Source organism: Balaenoptera acutorostrata, chromosome 6 (assembly GCF_949987535.1).
Source record: "Balaenoptera acutorostrata chromosome 6, mBalAcu1.1, whole genome shotgun sequence".
NCBI lineage: Eukaryota > Metazoa > Chordata > Mammalia > Artiodactyla > Balaenopteridae > Balaenoptera > Balaenoptera acutorostrata.
Window position 1 is genome coordinate 122,566,448 of NC_080069.1, and position 19,256 is coordinate 122,585,703.

Sequence of the window (19,256 nt, forward strand, 5' to 3'; positions counted from 1 at the left end):
GGCAGACACGTTCGTGTACGTGGATTGTGGATGATTGAGGTCTTCCTCCCTGCTTTCAAGAGATCTCACTGTCTCTGCTCAAACGCAGTAACATTAGTTTGTAGCGAGCGCTCCGAGGAGGGGAAGCCCGTCCGTCTGTGCGGTGGGGGGGCTAGCCTGGGGCGGAGGGGACCGGGCTGGGCCCAGCGTCTTCCCCAGGCCTGCTCTGCACACACCCCACACGCCTGCGGACAAGGCCGCTCAGAGTCCAAAGGCCCAAGAGGACCCTTCCTATCCTGTTCGGCCGCGTGGCAGCGCTCAGGCAGCCTCCCGTGATTTCCCTAAGCAGCGCTCAGGGCAGCTCCTGCAGGAGGGCCTGGGCCGGCAGGGGGCCGGGAGGACGGCTCCCGCAGACTGAGACTTCGGATCACCTTCCCTCAGGGGGACAACAGAGGGGGAAGCAAAGCGCGTGGCATCTGGCGGGGTCCCATGACAGCGGCAGCGTGGGAAGAGGAGGAAGGAAGCGCCTTGACCCTGGGTGAGCAGAGTCCATGAGATACAAAGCAGAACTCCTTTCCTTCCTTTTAAACTTAGCCCGGAGGGAAAGTCACTTGGGCTGAAAGAGGAGAATCTGGGTTTCGCCAGTGACCCCAAAAGAGCTGTCGGGATGGAGGCTGTGCATGAGAAAGCGCTGTTTTCTCAGCATGCCTTCCTCTCCGGCCCGCTGCCCTTTCTACTGCGGCACTGCCCCGCCCAGGGGTCCAAGAGTCACCAGCGCTCAGTGGACAGGCTTAAGGTCAGCTGTTCCAGAAAGCAGTTTTGGCAGCAAAGTGGGTGCGAAATAAACAGGATGCATTGGAGAATATACCCGCGAAATACCAAGGCAGCAGAACAAGCCGCCTGAGCAGAGGCCAGACCGTCCTTACCCGGCCACCCTTCTCTCCGTTGGCGCCAGGAAATCCAGGAAATCCGATAGAACCCTGAAAGAGAGTTAATTAGGGAAGAAGCTTGAGAGCCTGATCAGGAGGACAAGCTATGCTGCCTGTGCCAGCAGGAAGAAGAGTCTGTTAGGGTTCATAGTCTCGGACCGAACCCATCCGCTGCCCACCACCCACCATCCATCCACCTGTCTACCCACCCCCCACCCATCCACCCACCATCCATCCACCTATCTGCCCACCCACCATCCACCTATCTACCCACACCCCCATCCACCCACCATCCATCCACCCACCATCCATTCACCATCCAACCATCCATCCACCCACCCACCCACCCATCCATCCATCCAGCAAATCACCCACCATCTATCCATCCATTCATCCATCCACCTATCTACCCAACCCCCATCCACCCACCATCCATCCACCTATCTACCCACCCACCCACCCATCCATCCATCCAGCAAATCACCCACCATCCATCCATCCATCCATCCATCCAACCACCATCCACCAACCATCCATCCAATCCACCCACCATCCACCCATCTACCCACCCACCACCACCATCCATCCACCTATCTCCCCACCCACCACCCACCTATCTACCCACCATCCATCCACCTGTCTACCCACCACCATCCACCTATCTACCCACCACCCCCATCCACCCACCATCCATCCACCTATCTCCCCACCCACCACCCATCTACCCACCATCCATCCACCCACCCATCCATCCACCATCCATCCACCATCCGTCTATCCATCTACCCACCCACCATCCATCCATCTACCCACCCACTATCCAACTATATACCCACCCACCCACCCATCCATCCAACCAGCAAATCACCCACCATCCATCCATCCATCCATCCATCCAAACACCATCCACCCACCATCCATCCATCCACCCACCATCCACCCATCTACCCACCCGCCACCCACCATCCATCCACCATCCGTCTATCCATCCACCAAACCACTCATCCACCCACCCGCCTACTCAGTATTTCCTGAGCACCTCACAGACTCCAAATCTAAAAACCAGAACTGAATCTTAACCAGGCTTCCCCTTTCTCCCTCTCTCCACACCCTCCTCTCACACACCCATCTCTGCAAAACACTGGTGTTTTGGAAGAAAAGGGAACATGTGCCACTCAGATTAACTGGAGATGACGTGTGAATGTCACGTTTATGACATTTGTTTTCTGCACCTTGTTGCCATGTTTTGTTATCTTCCCAGAACACCTCTAAATAAAGCACGGCAGCTTATAAAGTCAGAAATGAATGCAAATTTATGCACCGACTGTGGCCTCGCACAGCTCTTTAATTCTAGAACTTTACAAGGTACACACAGGCAGGGATGCACTTAAGGGCTTTGATTGGACGAATATCCAAACACTTACCACGTGAGCTCCCAGTGACACTGTCTAAAGCATTTCTTCAGCACGTCTCTACACTCTGCGTGACTTAAAATCCTGACCTGAACGTGTGCTTAGACCAGGAAAAGTTGACCGATGTTCAAACCTTGAACTTCTCCCAGGGTGCTGCGCTTTGCCAAGCCACCCACGTGCCCGCCTGCCTGCTCCAAATAGGAGACTGTACCGAGCTTCAGGGCGGGAAAACCTGGGATGCAGGCTTCACAGTGCTCGGCTCAGGAGCTGGGTCACCGCCCAAGGACTGTCCAAACTGCCTGAGCAGCTTCAAGGTTCTGCCCTCATCTTTCCAAAAAGCTGCCTGAACTTGATCTATATTCTCCCCCTACTCCCGTCTCTCCCAAACTCGTCCTCTCTCTCCTCTCCTCCCCGAAAAGGACACGTATTTCAGGAGAGCAAATGGGTCCATCAGCCTCTCTTCCTCCAAATACAGTGGACAGCACTGCAGTCAGCGACTACATCGCTGGCAGATACTAAACGAAACTCCTGTTTCACAGCAAATGATCTCCCCTGCACGGTGGCTTTGGATTCGGCTGCTGAGTGGGGGCCTTCGCGTTCCACAGGAAGGACTGATGTTAAGCATTGCCATCAGCAGCAAGGAAATACCTAGAGCTGCAGCCCAGCCCACGGGACCTTTCCTCTGTTAACAAGCAGGGTGTCCAGAGGCCTGAAGCCCAAGGAGGGTAGGACGCACGGATGCAAACCCGAGAGACCCACGAGTTCTCTTTTGCTGTTAATTATGTCTCTAGTGAAGGCAGCTGGTTATTTTTTAAGGAAGAACCATGAATAATAAAAGGTGAGATTTTTTAAAAAAATGTTTTAAATGATTTGCAAAGCCTCAAGGAGCTGTTACACGTAAAATAAAGCATGATTTCCTATAAGAAAGCTTTCATCTTTCTTTTATGCTCAGTTATGAGCAAATAACTTCTGGATCTGCAGGGTGAGTTAAATCTGAGAGAGGTACACAAGTTCTGGGTGTGGAGAAACCAGTGCACAACGGTCCCCACGAGGCCAGGGGCACTGAGGATCCCGAGGTGCAGCCCACGCTCAGCTGGGTGGTCCCCTTCTCTGAAAAGGCTCACCTAACTGTCCAGGCCCCTCCTTCTGACTTAGCCGAATTACCGCAGACGGTGGTGAATGGGGCAGAACCGAGACACAGCTACTGTGACCTTCTGCTTTGTCGCAGCAGCTACTCCAGGGAGGGCAAAGGGGTGATAGTGTGCGGGGCAGGGAGACGCCAATTGTCAAATCTAACAAGGTAGTTAGTACGTTACCTTTGGCCCTTGTCTTCCTGGGTAGCCGGGCAATCCTGGGACTCCGAGTTTTCCCTGGGGAAGTAAAGGAGGTGCATTTCACGGCCAGCTCTGTGCTTCTCTGAGCAGAGAGAAAGCCAGCGTGTCTTGGCAGGAGACTGGAGCAGGCTGGAGTCTCCAAAGGCCGAGGACACGGTCATCACGGAGAGCGCCGTGCCTGGTTTCAAGCAGAGGACCCTCGAGCAGGGATGGACGCCACTGCTGAAGCAATAGTGGGTGCAAGCAAACGCTCCAAATAAAGGAAAAGAGTTCTTTGTCTGTGACATTTTGTTCAATCCTTCTGTAAAAGAGTTCCAGCCTTGGGGCGGGACAGGGCGGGATGTTTGGGCCACTCAGAGCCAGTTCCTGTTCAGCGCTGAAGGTAGGGGGTAGGGGAGCAAGACAAGGGTGGGCGGCCTCCTGCAGGTGTAAGAGCAGCTGTCGGGAGCCCTAAGCCCGGCCCGCCCCGCCGCAAAACAGGGTGCACGTGGTTGCCAAGCTCAGACCCCGAGCTTTGTGACCAGCGGGAGGAAGGAACTCTTCCAGGAGTGGATTTGGGGACGAGGGTGCTGGGTGGAGTCAAGGGGACAGGAATCACGCCAGGTCTCGCACCAGCTCCCACCCAGGGCTCAGCCGGACCAAGCCACCGCCTGGACGCCCAAAGCCATCAGGAAGAGACTGTCCCCGGGAAGCGGTCAACCTCCTGTGTCACGTACCTTCTCCCCAGGGGGTCCCAGAGGACCTGGGTCGCCATTTGGACCTCCACGACCCTTGGGGCCTTCTGGACCGTCCTCCCCTCTGGGACCAGGTGGGCCGATCTCTCCCTGCAGTTCAGAAAGAGAAGGTGAAGGAGACCCCCAGAGTCTCCAGCCCCGCAAGGTCCCCCCCACCATCTGGGAGTGAGGGGCTGGATCCCAGGCCAGGGCGGTAAGAGCCGCTGGGCCCCCTCAAGCAGATGGACCCTTGTCCTCGCACCGAGGAGACCAGAGCTCTGCTGAGCGACCGCTGCCCCTCGGGGCCCACACTCAAGCCCCCGCTCTCCTGTTCCCAATGACCGTCTCCCAATCAAGCACCTTTTGGCTAAAATAACTTCGGTGACTACGGTAGCCCTGAACTGCTACTTCCCCAAAGAGAACAGAAGTGCCGTGCATTGGGGGAGCTGCTTTCTTCTCCTGAAGCCCTAGGAGGTATCAAAATGGACCACAAGGCCTGGCTGGGCCACGCCTGGGCGTCATGGCACAAGGGAGACCCACAGGGTGTATCCAGAGACGGAAGAACCGAAATGTCACCTCATCCAACTTCCTCAAGGAACAGGTGAGGAGGCCTGAGCCCACACAAGGAAGAGGGCCTTGGGGCGTGGCCAAGTGCAGCAGCAGGGGCCTGGCCCGGCCTCAGAGTGCCCACCCTGGCCCTCTCTGTCTATTGCTGGGTCCTCCTCTGATCACTGGTTTCCAGGAACAGCTGCAGGACAGCTGCGCAAACCCCCAACAGAAATGTGCGCTGCACGGATAAAGAACGCTAATGACTCCCTTATTCCCCAGCCCCAACGTGTCTACAGGTCGAGGACTCTCCGTCCCTAAGAGGTGCTTTTTTCGTTCAACAAAAGAATCCTTCCAGTGTTTTCTGAGCACTCAGAAAATTAGGAAATGCCAAGCACTGGGCAGAAATTCCTCTCTGGGAGAAATCAAGACTGAGGAGCCTCGCTGCCCAGCTGAGGAAGTGTCCCCTCCCACCCCACCCCCGTCCATCCTCATCCAATTCCAGCCAGAGGTCCACTCAGGGCACGGCGTGCAACTGCGGAACGTCTTTTGAAAATGCACTCTCCTAGTATGGGCCCAAATGTGTGCATCAAGTCGTTGGAAAGGACAATAAAAGGGACTTTCACCAGCCAGACAGAGAGAGGCCCTCAGAAGTGGGGAGTCGTCACCACAGAGAAAGTTCTAGAAAGGCTGTCTTCAGCAGCAATATAACTGGGACAGGACTGTGCAATGAACCCCTCTCTTTTATTCCCCTCCCTTCTGACAGAGCGCCAGATCACGTCTGTCTTTTCAGCATGGGACAAAGCGCCAAGTGTGCAGGCTCTCTGGTCCTGGCAGATTCTGGTAAGGCATCTGCTTTGTGGGGCACAAGGCGGGCGGCCTGTACGAGAGCACTGTTTCCACGACGGCGTCCGTCCAGGCGTGCGTGCCTCTGCCGCCACGGCGGGCCCACCGGGGGTGTGGGCACCCCCTCCCTTCTGCCTGGCCTCCGCTCATTCCGAACTTGTCGGGGGAACTTCCAAGTGTCCCCGCGGCAGCAGGCAGCTGGCCCCCTAACCCCACTTCCTGAAGTGCCACCTGCATCACCTTCTCCTCATCTGCACAAAAACACCGCCAGTGGCTTTCTGTGGGGCACCAGCCGTGTGGCCCACGCCATCCCGCCCCAGCACCCACCAGCTTCCCTGGAGCTGAGGTTAATCATTCCTTAAAAACCAACTAGGTTGTTGCAACCTCTGACAGCCCAGCAGGAGGTCCCGGACCACAGGGGTTGTCTGGGGGTTCGAAGAGCAGCTGAAGTGTTCGGGGGCCAAGACACTCAAGGCGCTGGTCAGGGTGTGGCCCTGCCAGTGACCGACCGGTGGCCGTGGTCAGGCTGCTACCCTCCCTGGTGCGCTGGGTCGTTTCTGCGACCCCTTCTTCTCTCCCAGACACCTGTCACCCTTCTTGACCCAAAAGGATTGCTCTGCAAACCAGGGTATCGGCCAGAAAAAAAAACAAGTTCCCACTGACCCACTAATGCAGGGCAAGGACACAGGGCAGAGGGGCCAGGTGACCCTGTAAGCAGGGGTTTAGGACCAGGGGCCAGCTGCCATGGCTCCGAGCTGGAAGCTGGGGAGGGGCTGGAAGCTGCCGGCGGCCCAGGAGCCCCCACGGAGGCATCACGTCTGTCCCGAGAAGCTGCCCTGTGGCCCCAGCAAGGCCTCCCGCCCGGCCCACCCTTCCCTGCCCCCAAACACTCACCCGATCTCCCTTGATGCCCATGTCTCCTTTGAAGCCCGGAAAGCCATCTTCACCCTGCACGGGGGACCGGAGAGAGCCTCGGTCTGTATGAGAAAACCCACCGCCCGGGTCCCCCCACCCAGAGCCTCTGGGCCCCAACACCAGCGCCAGACGTGCTGGGCAGAGGATTGTAAGTGCCCGGCCCCCTGTCCCTTGAGAGGCGTGTTCCTGTCAACCCTTTGCATTCTGCGGTTCTGGCTGGCTTTGCAGCCTGCAGTGGGAGCGCTGCAGCCCTGGTCACCCTGTTTGAGTTCAAAAGCTCTGCATGGCCGGGCGGTGGGCAGCCCAGCGCCCAATCTGTCAGCATCCGTTTCTCGGAGCGTCTCTGTCTCGTCCAAGCATCACCGTAGGCCCAGTAGCAGCTGACGGGCAGATGTTTGAGGAGGGGGAGCCAGTTGGAAGAGCCCCCAAGGGGAATGGGACTGCTGCTGATGGCCTTACGGGGGGGCCAGGAAGAGCTCTCTGGAAAGGACAGGCATCGCCGGAAGGGTCTGGGGACGTGCGCTGTCCCGCCTGCGGGCTGGGCCGAGGACGGGCAGGCGGCCGGCCTCTCAGTTACCTAGTCCCACATTTCACAGGGGAGCTGTACACATTCATGCTATTTGTGAATTGGGGGATTCAAAATGTCAGTAGCCTACGCTCACTCAAGTTCCCAGGGTGGACCTTCCCGGCTCTTGGCCAAGCCCCTAGGGAAGGAGGGGACACTCACCTTCTCGCCCTTGGTGCCCTTCAGACCTCGGATGCCGTCTGCCCCCTGCGCAAACAGAGAAGAAAAGTGAGCAGCCACAAGCCCGAGCCTCTACAGACCCCACAAAAAACGGGCCTGACCCCCAACACCAGGGGAGCCTGAGCGTCCCACACAGACCGGTCCCCTCCCACTGTCCCCAGTCTCGGGAGAGAGAGCTCTGCGGCTGTGCGGGGCATCGCCCGCTGACACCCTGCCCTCCTCCAGAAACATCTCCGTCTCTCGCTCCGTCTCTGCTTGGGGAGCAGAGGGGGCGTGAGGCCTGAGCTCGGGCTCTGGAATCAGGCAGACGGGGTCAGGCCCCCCACACATGGCTTCGGACGAGGCCCCAGACCTCTGCTCACTTGGAAAGAGGGGGTGATGACAACCGTCCCCCCGTCACTGCTGGGGGGAGGGGAGGGCTCAGGAAGCCCGGGGACAGCGCCCGGCAAACAGCAGGTGTTCAGTGAGCGGAGCTGTGTGCTGTCGGATGATCTTCATTCTCTATTGTTACTAACATATAATCATACGCTACAACGGTAGTAATAATAGTTACCACTTAACGACACCAGCCACTCCCACTGCCCTCATCACGTTGGCTCGGGACGTTCTCATCCCCGTGGTGAACAAGACTGTCAGGGCAGGACCAGCCCCCTCCCTGTCTCCCAGGTAAAACCACTCCATCCCTGGAATGGACTTGACAGCCGTGCCCCCCATCTGCCAGCAGGCTGCAGAGCCTGCCCCCGACTGACTGCCAGAAGCTTCCTCAAGCCACCAGCCCACGGGGCCCCAGAGAGGCCGGGCCTCCCGTTCAGGTCCAGCTGAGGCTGCAGCCGGGTCCCTCGGGCTGCCAGCCGCTCTCTTGTAGCAAGAACCTTGCACAGAATTTGCAGTTCTAAGCCTTTTCTCTGAGGCCCAGGAGAGCTGAGAAAAGCTGTGGAGGGACAGAGGGACGGGGCCGGACAGACGCAGAGAGCTGGGCTTGGCCCTTGGCTCCATCGGCCCAGGCCATGGTCGGCTTCAGGACAGAGGGGAGGCCAGTTACCCCGAAACCCTGATGTCGGGGTTGGGGGGGGCTCTGGCACCAGGTCCCCTCTCCTTTGCCGGGCAGGCCAGGTGGGCTTCCCCTGCCCACGCACTTCCAGAAAGAAGAGGGTAAGGTCCCTCCCAGACCTAAAGTTCTACCGTCTCATGACCCGCCCGAGGTCAGGAGAATGGGGCCAAGGAGACAAACAGACCAGGGTTTCCCAGCCTCGTGCTGTCGCCTTCAGGGTCTGGATAGTTTGTTGTTGCGAGGCTGAAGGGGGTTGGACAGCCTCCCTGACCTCTGCCCTGCCCCTCCAAGCCGAGACGGTCAGAAATGTCTCCAGGCGTCCCTGGGGGAAGACTCTGCCCTGGGTGAGAACCCCTGGGCTAGAGCTCCCGCCATGGCCCTGGTGGTCCAGCGCTCAGGGAGCGAGGTCAGAGGTCACAGAACAGCCGAGTGGAAGGAGTTGCTGGGCCAGCGGCTGTGAGGGCACAGAGGGGCACAGGGCCTTCCCAAGGCCTCCAGTGAGTTCGTACTGGGGGATTTTGCCAGCCCACGCAGCTCCCGTAGGCTCAGTAAGCGGGTGATTTGATTTGCTGACAGTCAAGCCCAAACAGACCCCTGAGGAAGGGGCAAGTCAGAGGGCAGCCCGGGGGATGCTTAAAGGTCAGTGAGATCAAAGAGCTTGGAGGGGCACCTTTCCCAGGAGGAAGGCAGGGCTCCAGTGGAGGAAAGCTAAGGACCTTGGTCTCTGACGGTGACACCAGGACTTCCCACCCCACCTCCGCCATCAGCGCCCTCCGGGGCTCATCACGCCACGGGCTCCGCAATCTATTTCTCCAATGAAAATAGCGTTCAGTCTTGCTTTTCCTTCCACCCTCCGCTTGCCCGTCTAGCGGGACTGCTCATATCACGGATGAATTTTAATCAGACCGACAAGATAAGAGCACTCTCCACAAACATCTCAGGGCAGACACCATCCCGGCTCACGGAAGCGGCATCACGCGTTGGCCGTGTACGGTGGCTGCCACAGGCTCTGCGCAATGGGAATTTGTAAAATAAACACGCACAGAGCTCATACAATCAGCACAGTTGCTAAATCACCGCCCTTATAAACTCACTAGGCAGCGCGTGGGGCGAAAGCCTGCTTCAGAGAGAAGCCGCCTGTCTAAGGGTCCTGACCTGGGGCATCTCTCTGCCCTTGACCTTGGAACACCCCAATTCTGGGAAATGGAAGTCGGAGCCCCTTGGGGTCAGGATGGGGTACTTGGTGAGGAATAAGCAAGTCCAGGGTTGAGTCCTGGCTTCTGGATGGATTTAGGGGTAATTTGGGGTAAGTTACTAAAAACTGAAGTCTTGGGGTTCTGTGTCCTCCACACAGAACCCTGATGTGGAAAAATGCTTGAAAGTATAAAGGACCGCGGACGACACAGGTGGGGACTCGGGAGCTTATGGGTGTGTTCCTGCAAATCCCCCAAGATAAACTAGATGTTTTATACACGTTCGTACATATGATACTTCACATCAAATTACAGTCGTTTTGAAAGAAAGACCCACGCTTAGCTTTCCTGCGGGTGGGAAGCCTGAGACTGAGGACACGGCAGCATCTCCACCCCGAGAAAGAAGGGCTCTCCCCACGCACACCCCCGGTGGGCACATCCCTCTGCGCGTGAATGTCCAGAGGGCAGCATCACTGAGACTAAACTGCACAGCTCAAAGCAAACCCAGTCAGCTCAGGGCAAACAGACAGGGCCCTGTGTCTGGAGTATTGCTCTGGACCCCTGCGCCCATTTAACGCGGTTCCAGGAGCCTTTCAACACGATGTGAATAAATGGACGTCTCCCACGAACGCATCTCCCAACAACGAGGTCTGCCCAGATGCGATCGGCCTGGAAGAAACAGCTCCAAGCATCCCAGGAAAGGGCGTCCAGCTCGTCCCCTGGGCTGAGATCCGCTGCCTCTGAGGGGCTCCGGAGCAGCAGGTCAGTTGGCAGGCGGTGACAGTAGAAGGAGCACGGGGCAGAAGGGTGCCGCCCCGTCCCGGCAGACGGCCACCACCGTGTTGCTCGTGCTGTCCCAGACGCCCCGGGGAGCGTGCCCTGCTCCACTGCAGCCCCTCCTGGCCCCGCGGGCCCCTCCCTCACCTGCTCCGGCCCACATTCTGGGACCCAACCTCCCAGACCAGGGCCACCCCAGTTTTGGGGCAGGAGGGACGTTAAAGCACAGAGGAATCTCTAAAACCGGCCCAGCCGTGCCCCGCAGTCCCGACCTTGACCTCCAGGAAGACCCGAGGCTGTGAGACCCTCACCTTGACTCCACGAGGGCCTGGGTAGCCGATGGGGCCCTGGGGGCCGGGCGGACCCTGGAACCAGAAGGGAAAGCGCGTTAGCCCTATCTCAGGTGGAGGGCGCAGGGCTCACTCTGGGCCACCCCTGCATCCTTCCAGAACAAGCCAGAGAGCTTGCCTGCCCCCAGCACACTGCCCTCACGCTCCAAGCAGAGCGGATGGACGTCCCAGGTCGGACCGCGGGGGTAGGCATGCGGGCACTGCCCAGCCCCACGGGGAAGGCGGGTCTGCAGGGGTGTCTCAGGATGGGTGAGGACAGGGCAGGAAGCCCTTTCTGGACTGGGGGTCCCAGAACGGGGGGGGCCATCCCTGCCCATCCCGCAGGAGATGCTGGAGGGGCCGAGGGCACGGCCGGTACCCACCTGGCCTCCCTTCTCTCCCGGAGGGCCTTCTTTGCCAGGGTGCCCCTGTCAGGAAAGAGAAGGCTGGCGTTAGTCAGTGGCCTCTGGGAAAGCAGGCCTGGCCATGCTCTAGCTCCTCTGTAGCTGTCTTCAAAACTGAGGGTCAGAGCCCAGGTCCCTCCCATTTCCTCCCGCCCCTCCCCACAGCGGCTTGGTCACCCCCAGTCCTTTAGTCCCAACCCTCGGCTGCTTCATCTGTAAAATGGGAATAATGCCAGGCCCCGGCAACAGCAGAGGGGCATGTGCTTCAAAACCCACAGATGGGCTCCAGGCCCCACTGTGCACCAGTGTCCCCTGACTCAGCCAGAGCCCAGCCTGCCCCCAAGTGCAGTGGGAGGGGACAGCAAGGGTGCTTGTTCAAGGCCACCCAGCAAAACTGAATCGGTGGCCAAACAAGGACAGTGAAGTGGGACCAGAACTCCCGGGTCCCAACGCACCCTAGGTCTTCAAAGCCACCCCCCCAGGTGACACAGAAGCTGAGCGCAGGGGAGAATATACATCCCACCCCACAGATGCAGAGCTGAGGCCCCACGGAACTGCTCATGGCCCCTTGGTCACTGCCCCCTCCACCCTGGCCCCCATCAATTCTATTCTCAGGAACTTGACATTCTCTGACTTTCTGACCCACTTTCTGACCCAAGCTGGTGACTAGGTTCAATGCCTCTAAGTTCATGAGCCAAACACAGATGATAAAAACAGAAACAGAAGTATTCATTATCTGGAAATACAGTTCTACCCCCAAGGATTCCAGTAAAGAGAGGCCATGTGGTGTGGTGAGAATGCTGGCAGGGCAGGGAAGGGCGGTCTGGTTCTACTCCTGGTAACACCCAACCTGCTGTGTGACGTTAGGTAAGTCACTTGCCCTCTCTGGGCCTCCACTTTCCTGTGTGTAAAATGAGAGGGTGGGTTGGCTGCTCATCCAGCTTGATTGTTCTAAAGTTCTAGGATGCTACTTGTAGAACACAGCAGCATTGTGGAGACCCAGAGCTCATCAACTCAAGTAAAGGATATGTGTGTGTTCTTTTCAATTTGTATTAGTCGTGAACTGGATCTGATGCCATTGCAAATAGCCTATCATGGTGGCAACGCGAGGGGAAGGATGCTGAAGTTCCTTTGCAGGGTGGGGTACCCCAGGGAGCCCTTGAGGACAGTTAGGCACCGGTCGGACCACGCCAGCCGCCCGGGCCTGGAAGGGACACACTGCCCGCCATCCCCCTTCCCAAGGCGACGCTCACAACACCAGCAACCAAGGCCGGCAGGGCTGCCCCCAAACGGTGCCCGGGAGAAGATCCTGCCCTGGGGAGGGCTGGGAGGGAGGAGGGTCCTGCTCCCTTTGCCATGTGGGCTCTTCGTGGGCCTTTATTACAGTTTCCATCAAACCCAGAATTTTTCTGTGACGGAACTGAGGTGATGGACAGCTGTGGTGAAAGCCAGGCCCCAGGGACACACACGGGGGCAGACCCCACACCTCACTCACGTGGGGAAGCGAGCTGACCCCTTCACGTGGCAATGACCTCACTTACATGGTGGCGATAAAAATAGACCTGACTGCAGTGTTTTGGAAGAGATAAAAAAAGAGGGACTGATCGTCACCATGATTACTGTTTTTTGGTTTGTTTGTTTGTTTTTGGCCACACCAGGCAGCCTGCCGGATCTTAGTTTCCTGACCAGGGATTGAACCTGTGCCCCCTGCAGGGGAAGCATGGAGTCTTAACCACTGGACCGCCAGGGAAGTCCCCACCATGACTACTGTTGTTTGAATCAAGGCCAAGCTTCTTAGATGCATTCTAAGTTGTAACTTTCTGGGGGGGAGCACAAAGCTCATTTATTTTAAATGTTTGAACAGAAAAAGATGGAAAGGAAATACATCAAAGTCAGAGCAGCTGCTTTCCCACCGTGAAAGGCCAGGCCGTTTCCACCCTTCTTTCTACTTGCTGGCCTTTCCCCAGTATTCTATAACCAGCAAGACTTTATAATGGAAAAGTAATAAAACTTAAATTATGTATATTTGATATTTTTCTGATTAAAAAAGTAATATATGTTCATTGTAGACAAATGGAAAAATAATAAAGCTTTAATTATTTGTATTTGATATATTTCTGATTAAAAAAGTAATATACGTTCATTGTAGACAATTAGGCAAGTGGAAAAGAAAATTAAAACCCTTCATAACCTCACCACTCATAGCAACGGTGGCCAAGGGTGTGATATAGCACAGCTAATCTATTTTCTCTGCACATTTGCATGCAAAATTGGCATCGGAAGATGTATTTTTAATTTACTATTATATCATGAGCATTTCCTCATGTCACTGAATATTTGTTGGAATTCAATTTTTCCTGGCTCTGTAATATTCCCATGAGCCGTGATTTACAGCCCGCATCCTTGTTGTGTGCTGCCCAGAACAACCTCACAACGTATTCCAGAGCATTGAGTCTGCCCCGAAACCCCTCACACTTCTCAAGGGCTCTGAAATCTATCTTCCTTTCTTTCTTCAGCCCAAGCCACGCCAAACCAACCCAAAGGGGGAAAGGAACAAACCCTCTCTTTCAGGTTGATCAACCGTGTGATGCCTCTGTAAGGAGAGTATTCTTAAATCTTTTGCTTCCTCCCGATTCACCTAAGACATGGGCTCCGCTTCCCTCAGCCTGTAGGGTTGATGTTTTCCCTTTTTATCTTTTGCTTTGAGCGTCTTCAGCATTGACCCAGCACAACCACACTCCCTCGGGTCCTTCGTACACTCATATTTTAAAGTGTGATGGTTGGTTGGGGAAGAGAAATGGAGAAGCAGCCTCCTGGCTCCTTAACTCTCTTAAAGGTCCCTCTTTCCCCACAGAATCTGAAGGGAAACTGGTGACTCTTTAGGGACCCTAGTGACTGGAGTTTCAATTCAGAGAGGGGGATTCCAGGGTGTGACCGGGAAGGTCAGGGAAGCGGGGGCCGTGTAGGCACCGCCCCCTTCCTGACATGATGCACTGAGGGAAATGCCCCATTGACACCCAGTATTGCAGAAGACGAATAGAAAAAATGACTGACAGGATGTACATTCACCTGCTATCAGGGTTTAACCCACAGGAATGGGACCAGAGATAGTTTTCATTTTGTCATTTAATTTATTTTCCAGAAGAAAATATTTTATCATTAGAAAATGCAATTAGGTGTCAATGTAAATGAAAGCACATAAAAGACATATTGCAAAATATTTATCTCTTCATGTCCAAACTCAGTCCAGGAGACTGAGTCCCCCAAAGCAGTTCAAGCAGGAATAGGATTGTAATCTGCTGGTTCAGACAAAGATGGGACAATGGGTGATGTGTGATTCACAGGACCAAAGGATTCTCAGCCATGAAAATGGAAAGACACCCGATCACCAATCACCAATTAACGGTTGACAGGCTGAACTTCCTTGCTTCGTTTTTAATGGCGTTTTTAACACAACAAAATAACTGTGTCTGAAATAATTTCGCTAATCTCATTTTCTGAAATAGGCTCTCTATTCGGCATCAACTGGATATGCTAAAAATAACCGAAAAACAAAAAACCCACCGGCAACTCACACAAGGGGGGTGGGTGCAGATAAGCTCACGCAGAGAGGTCCACACCCAGCGTTTGTCACTTCCCCGCCCCTCCCCCTCACAGCTTGGCCACAGATGGATTTGTCCCTCACTCCCTATTTCTAGGCAGCATCTACTTAGCTCCACAGCTGCGTGTTCACACCCCCCTTCTCCGTGCGTGATGGTTAAAAATACACCCGGCACTGGTGACACACACGATTGCTCGGAGCCCAGCCCAGCCCTCCTTAGAGATAAAAGTACGAGGCTGGGCTCTGATCACGGGCAGCAAACCCCAATAAATAACCCAATAAATAACGGACGTTCCTACTCATGCAATCACCACCCTTTCTGACTGAACCACATTATGGAAAGTGTGTCCAAAACCCAGTAAGTAGTTCCTGAGCAATCAAGCTCGCCATCGGACAGGTCTTCATCGAAGGAGCTGGAAAAGGAGACGGGGGCCACGCATGCATGGCCGTCTGGAGAGTGAGGGGAGGGGCCGTTTGCCCGGATTCCCAGTGCCCACCGCTGGGTGGACATGGGCAGGCGGGATGTAAAGGGTGAGGTGGGCAGTGGTACTCACCGGGGGTCCATCAGCACCGGGCATTCCTGGGAGGCCTGGTTTACCCAGGGGGCCCTAGAACAAACCACAGACTCCATGAGCAGATGCCCCAGGGGTCCCCTCAGCTGCCCACCCTCTCTACAAGCCCCCAAAGTTACTTTTCAACATTTCTGCTCAAAGAGCATTTGTTTAAAAAGGTTGCTCACAGGCACCCGCTCCCACTGGCTACAAAGCTTCCAGCCACGGGCAGCACCCGAAGAGAGTGGACCCTTTGCTGTTCCCAGAGCCTTCAGTTTTGCTACCGGAAAAAAATCACCCGCCAAGTGAAGTCAGGAGCAGTTCTCTAACAGTGGCGGCCCGGGGCTGTGATGCACTGAGAACCGCCCCTCTGAGGTCATTCTGCTGGTGCCGCCCCAGGTGCTGAGCTCACTGGACACCTGGGGCTGAGCCGCAAGCCGCGCAAGGACTCCGGCTCCGGTTCTCTCCCCAGCATGTGGACTCGGGGTGCCGAGGATATGTTTAGGGTTGCCAAATTTAGCAAAAAGAAACAAAACAAACAACAACAAAACGAGATGCCTGGTTAAATTTGGAATTTCAGACAAATTTCAGTTCAAATTTAACTGAGGGTCCCATATCTGTTTTTCTTCTCAAATCTGGCAACCTTATACATAGCTAAAGAAGGGAGGGAGGGAGGGAGGGAAGGAGGAAAGGAGGGAAGGAGGGAAGGAAGGAAGGAAGGAGGCAAGGAAGGAAGGAAAGAAGGGAGGGAGGGAGGGAGGAAGGGAGGGAAGGAGGGAAGGAGGGAAGGGAGGGAGGGAAGGAGGGAAGGAAGGAAGGAAAGGAAGAAAGGAAGGAAGGAGGGAAGGAGGGAAGGAAGGAAGGAAGGAGGGAAGGAAGGAAGGAAGGAGGGAAGGAGGGAAGGAAGGAAGGAAGGAAGGAGGGAAGGAGGGAAGGAGGGAAGGAGGGAAGGAAGGAGGGAAGGAGGGAAGGAGGGAAGGAAGGAGGGAAGGAGGGAAGGAGGGAAGGAAGGAAGGAAAGAGGGAAGGAAGGACAAAGGTCCACACCACAAGCTGGTGACCAGTGCTCCTAATGCACCCCACAGGCAAGCACCCCTATGCCCAGCTCAGCCCACCTACCTTTTCTCCTGGAGGTCCGATTGCACCCTGTGGGCCCGGAAGACCCTGGGAGGGGAAAGAGTGAGCAGGAAAGGTCAGGGAACTTTTTGACGGACTCAGAACCCCTCCCTGCCGTCTGTCCATCTTCCCCCGACCCTCTCCCTCATCTGGGTGCCGACCCTATCCTGGGTCACCTCCAGGCTGCGGGCCCCTCTGGGCTGACTGGCAGCGTGGGGCTGCACTCAGCGGCCGCTCACGCCCAGGGCACTGCAGACCTGCACCTCCCGCTGCCCACAAGCCCGCCTGGCTCACTCACCTGGGCTCCTGGATTACCCTGCTGTCCCGGGGGGCCGGGCTCTCCCTGGGGACCCTACAGGAAACACAAGTGAGGCACTGAAGGGGGCTCTGGAGGGCGAGCAGGGGGTGCAATCGGCTCTGGTGCCCAGACGGGAAGGCAGGGGGCCCCGGGGCAGGCAGGGAGCCAGATCCAGGCCCCTCCGGGCCAGAAGCACATGCCTGTGTCTGTGCAGGCACGGCAGACAGCTGGCCAGGAGGAACGAGACAGGATCTACCAGAAAATATTCCATCCGGCTGAACATTCCCAAATCATCGCGCCAGCTAAATTCTCCCGGGCCCTTACAAGAGACCCATGAGACCCCTCTCTCGCTCAGTGGGCGTTGTCACAGCACCTGGCCACCACCAGCTTGCCACGCACAGCAAGAAAGAGGTTTCCCTCCACACCTGTGCTGACGCGGTCAGGCTCTGGATGGAGCAAGCACCGACGCCGGGATCTCACACGTGCTCTCCTGCTGGAGGCCTGCACCTCGCGGGGCTGGGGCTCAGAGTCTGCGCCCTCCCCGTCACATCCCCATCTGGTTTGGTGGCATGGATCTCCCTCCCCCGCCCCGAGCAGCTGGGAGAGAGCCCAGGGGTAACCGCCATGAGACCGGGGCACGGGACCCCCAGACTTACCACATTGCCCTTCGGGCCTGGTTGGCCGTCCATTCCCGTCACACCCTGGATGAATGACATTGAAACAAAAGAGACTGAAAATGAACAAAGCTCAACAGGAAAAGTCCACTCAACACAGCTTGGTCCCTGCCCGCAATGTCAGAGGACGCATCCTTTGGGGGAGGGGAAAGGCTTGATCCCAAATAAATCCCGAGATTGGCTAGGGTTTAGCAGGGCTGCCAGGCCCCAGCATCGTGTGGGGCAGCCCTGAGTTCTCGGACAGCTGGGCAGAGGGGCCAGCCCTGGGGAAGCCGCCCCCTGGATAGAGCCCTGCCAGAACCACGGGTTTCTGTCTCCCTCCAGGAGCTGCCAAGATGCTACTGGAAGTGTTTTCAAGGGGGGGAAATGGGTGTCCCGGTGACTGTTTATAACGGCAGATGCTGTGTGCAGGGAAGGATACAGCGAACCCTGCATCTCCACCTGCAAGCCCACACCTGCCGGGGCTGCCCTCCCACGGGTGAGCATCAGGGCCCCACAGACACCCAAAGCAAGCACTGGGCAGTGTGCACAGCTGTCAGCGTGGGGAGGTGCCCGCAGGCCCGAGTGGACCACAAGCTGGGGGCGGGATCTCAAGGGCAGGGATGGGACAGACACGCAAAGGACTTACAGGAGGTCCAGGAGGGCCTGGGGGCCCCTTCGGCCCCAGCAGACCACGAGGCCCCTGCGAGAGGAAAGAGCAAGGATGGTTCAGACTCGGCCAGGAATCCCAGCCCCCTGCCCTGTCCCCAGCCCCCCTCAGCGACCCCTCTTCCCAGAGCCTCTGCTGCTGAGGCAGGTCTCCCGGGGAGTGTGGCCAACTCCCCCTTCTCCTCTGCTTCAACTCCTCACCGCAGCCCAGCTTTCCACCTGGGCTCTCGGAACCAGAGGCAGGGGTGGCTAGAACTGATAGGGGCTCAGTACCCCCTCCCTGGCCGGGAGGGGCATGTGTGTGGGAACAGCCCCATGCACAGGGGGAGGGGCCACAAAGCGGTCACTAGCTGCCATGGGAAGGACCCACATCCGGACCGCTCCCTCCCTCCCTGTCAGCTGGAGAACTACAGAGCCTTTCAAGGCACCGCGATTTCGAGTGCCTTTAATTTTGATAGAACCTTCTCAGATGCACTAGAAGAGAAACCCTTCCCACGTTCATTGCCACTTAAATGGTCCCTTCCTTCTTTTAATACCTAGTCACATAAATGTTTTTCAGAAGTTAATAACCCAGAAGGCATCGCCTAGACCCGTGTTAAGGGGAGACCTGTGTTGATGAATACCCCTTATGGCTAACCAGACACCTAGGGTGTAATTTAGTCCCAAGCGGAGGTGCAAACACCGACCCCGGGCGGGCTCTCCTCCATGCAGCGCCTGCAATATTTCTCCTCAATTAACGTCCCCAGATGTGTATGGCCACGTTGACGTGGGTAACAAAAATGAGACGTTTGAAAAGTAACAGTAAGTGAAAAGCAATTAATGTCCTTTTGTCACTGAGGAAATTTGCTCTGGTCTTAAATAGCAGTCAGCTTAGGGAAAAGAGCTTTTGGAGGGCCAGGCAGGGGCGCCCTACTGGAGGACTCTTTATTTGGAAAATGTAGCCATCAGAAAGTGTGGCAGGTCAAGTGACTGCCCCTGGACACCTACCCTGATGGACCCAGGACACCCACCATCATGGACCCTGGACACCTACCCTGATGGACCCAGGACATCCACCATGAAGGACCCAGGACACCCACCATCATGGACCTTGGACACCCACCATCATGGACCCTGGACACCCAACATGGTGGACCCTGGGCACCCACCATCATAGACACTGGGCACCCACCATCATGGACCCAGGACACCCACCA

At 56.5% G+C, this 19,256-nt stretch overlaps 1 protein-coding gene across 3 annotated transcripts in view; it reads right to left on the reverse strand.

The window, feature by feature from the left end:
• The window catches only part of COL5A1 (collagen type V alpha 1 chain), a 160,401-nt gene that overhangs the window by 46,979 nt on the left and 94,166 nt on the right, over nt 1-19,256 (reverse strand). For all 3 annotated transcript variants that reach the window (XM_057549408.1, XM_057549407.1, XM_057549405.1), the window contains exons 21-32: nt 18,041-18,094; nt 17,395-17,439; nt 16,739-16,792; nt 16,444-16,488; nt 15,329-15,382; nt 11,153-11,197; nt 10,752-10,805; nt 7,402-7,446; nt 6,654-6,707; nt 4,371-4,478; nt 3,637-3,690; nt 906-959 (exon numbers count right to left, since the gene is read on the reverse strand). In XM_057549408.1, the coding sequence (XP_057405391.1) occupies nt 906-959; nt 3,637-3,690; nt 4,371-4,478; nt 6,654-6,707; nt 7,402-7,446; nt 10,752-10,805; nt 11,153-11,197; nt 15,329-15,382; nt 16,444-16,488; nt 16,739-16,792; nt 17,395-17,439; nt 18,041-18,094 (666 nt within the window). The remainder of the gene's footprint in view (nt 1-905; nt 960-3,636; nt 3,691-4,370; nt 4,479-6,653; nt 6,708-7,401; nt 7,447-10,751; nt 10,806-11,152; nt 11,198-15,328; nt 15,383-16,443; nt 16,489-16,738; nt 16,793-17,394; nt 17,440-18,040; nt 18,095-19,256) is intronic.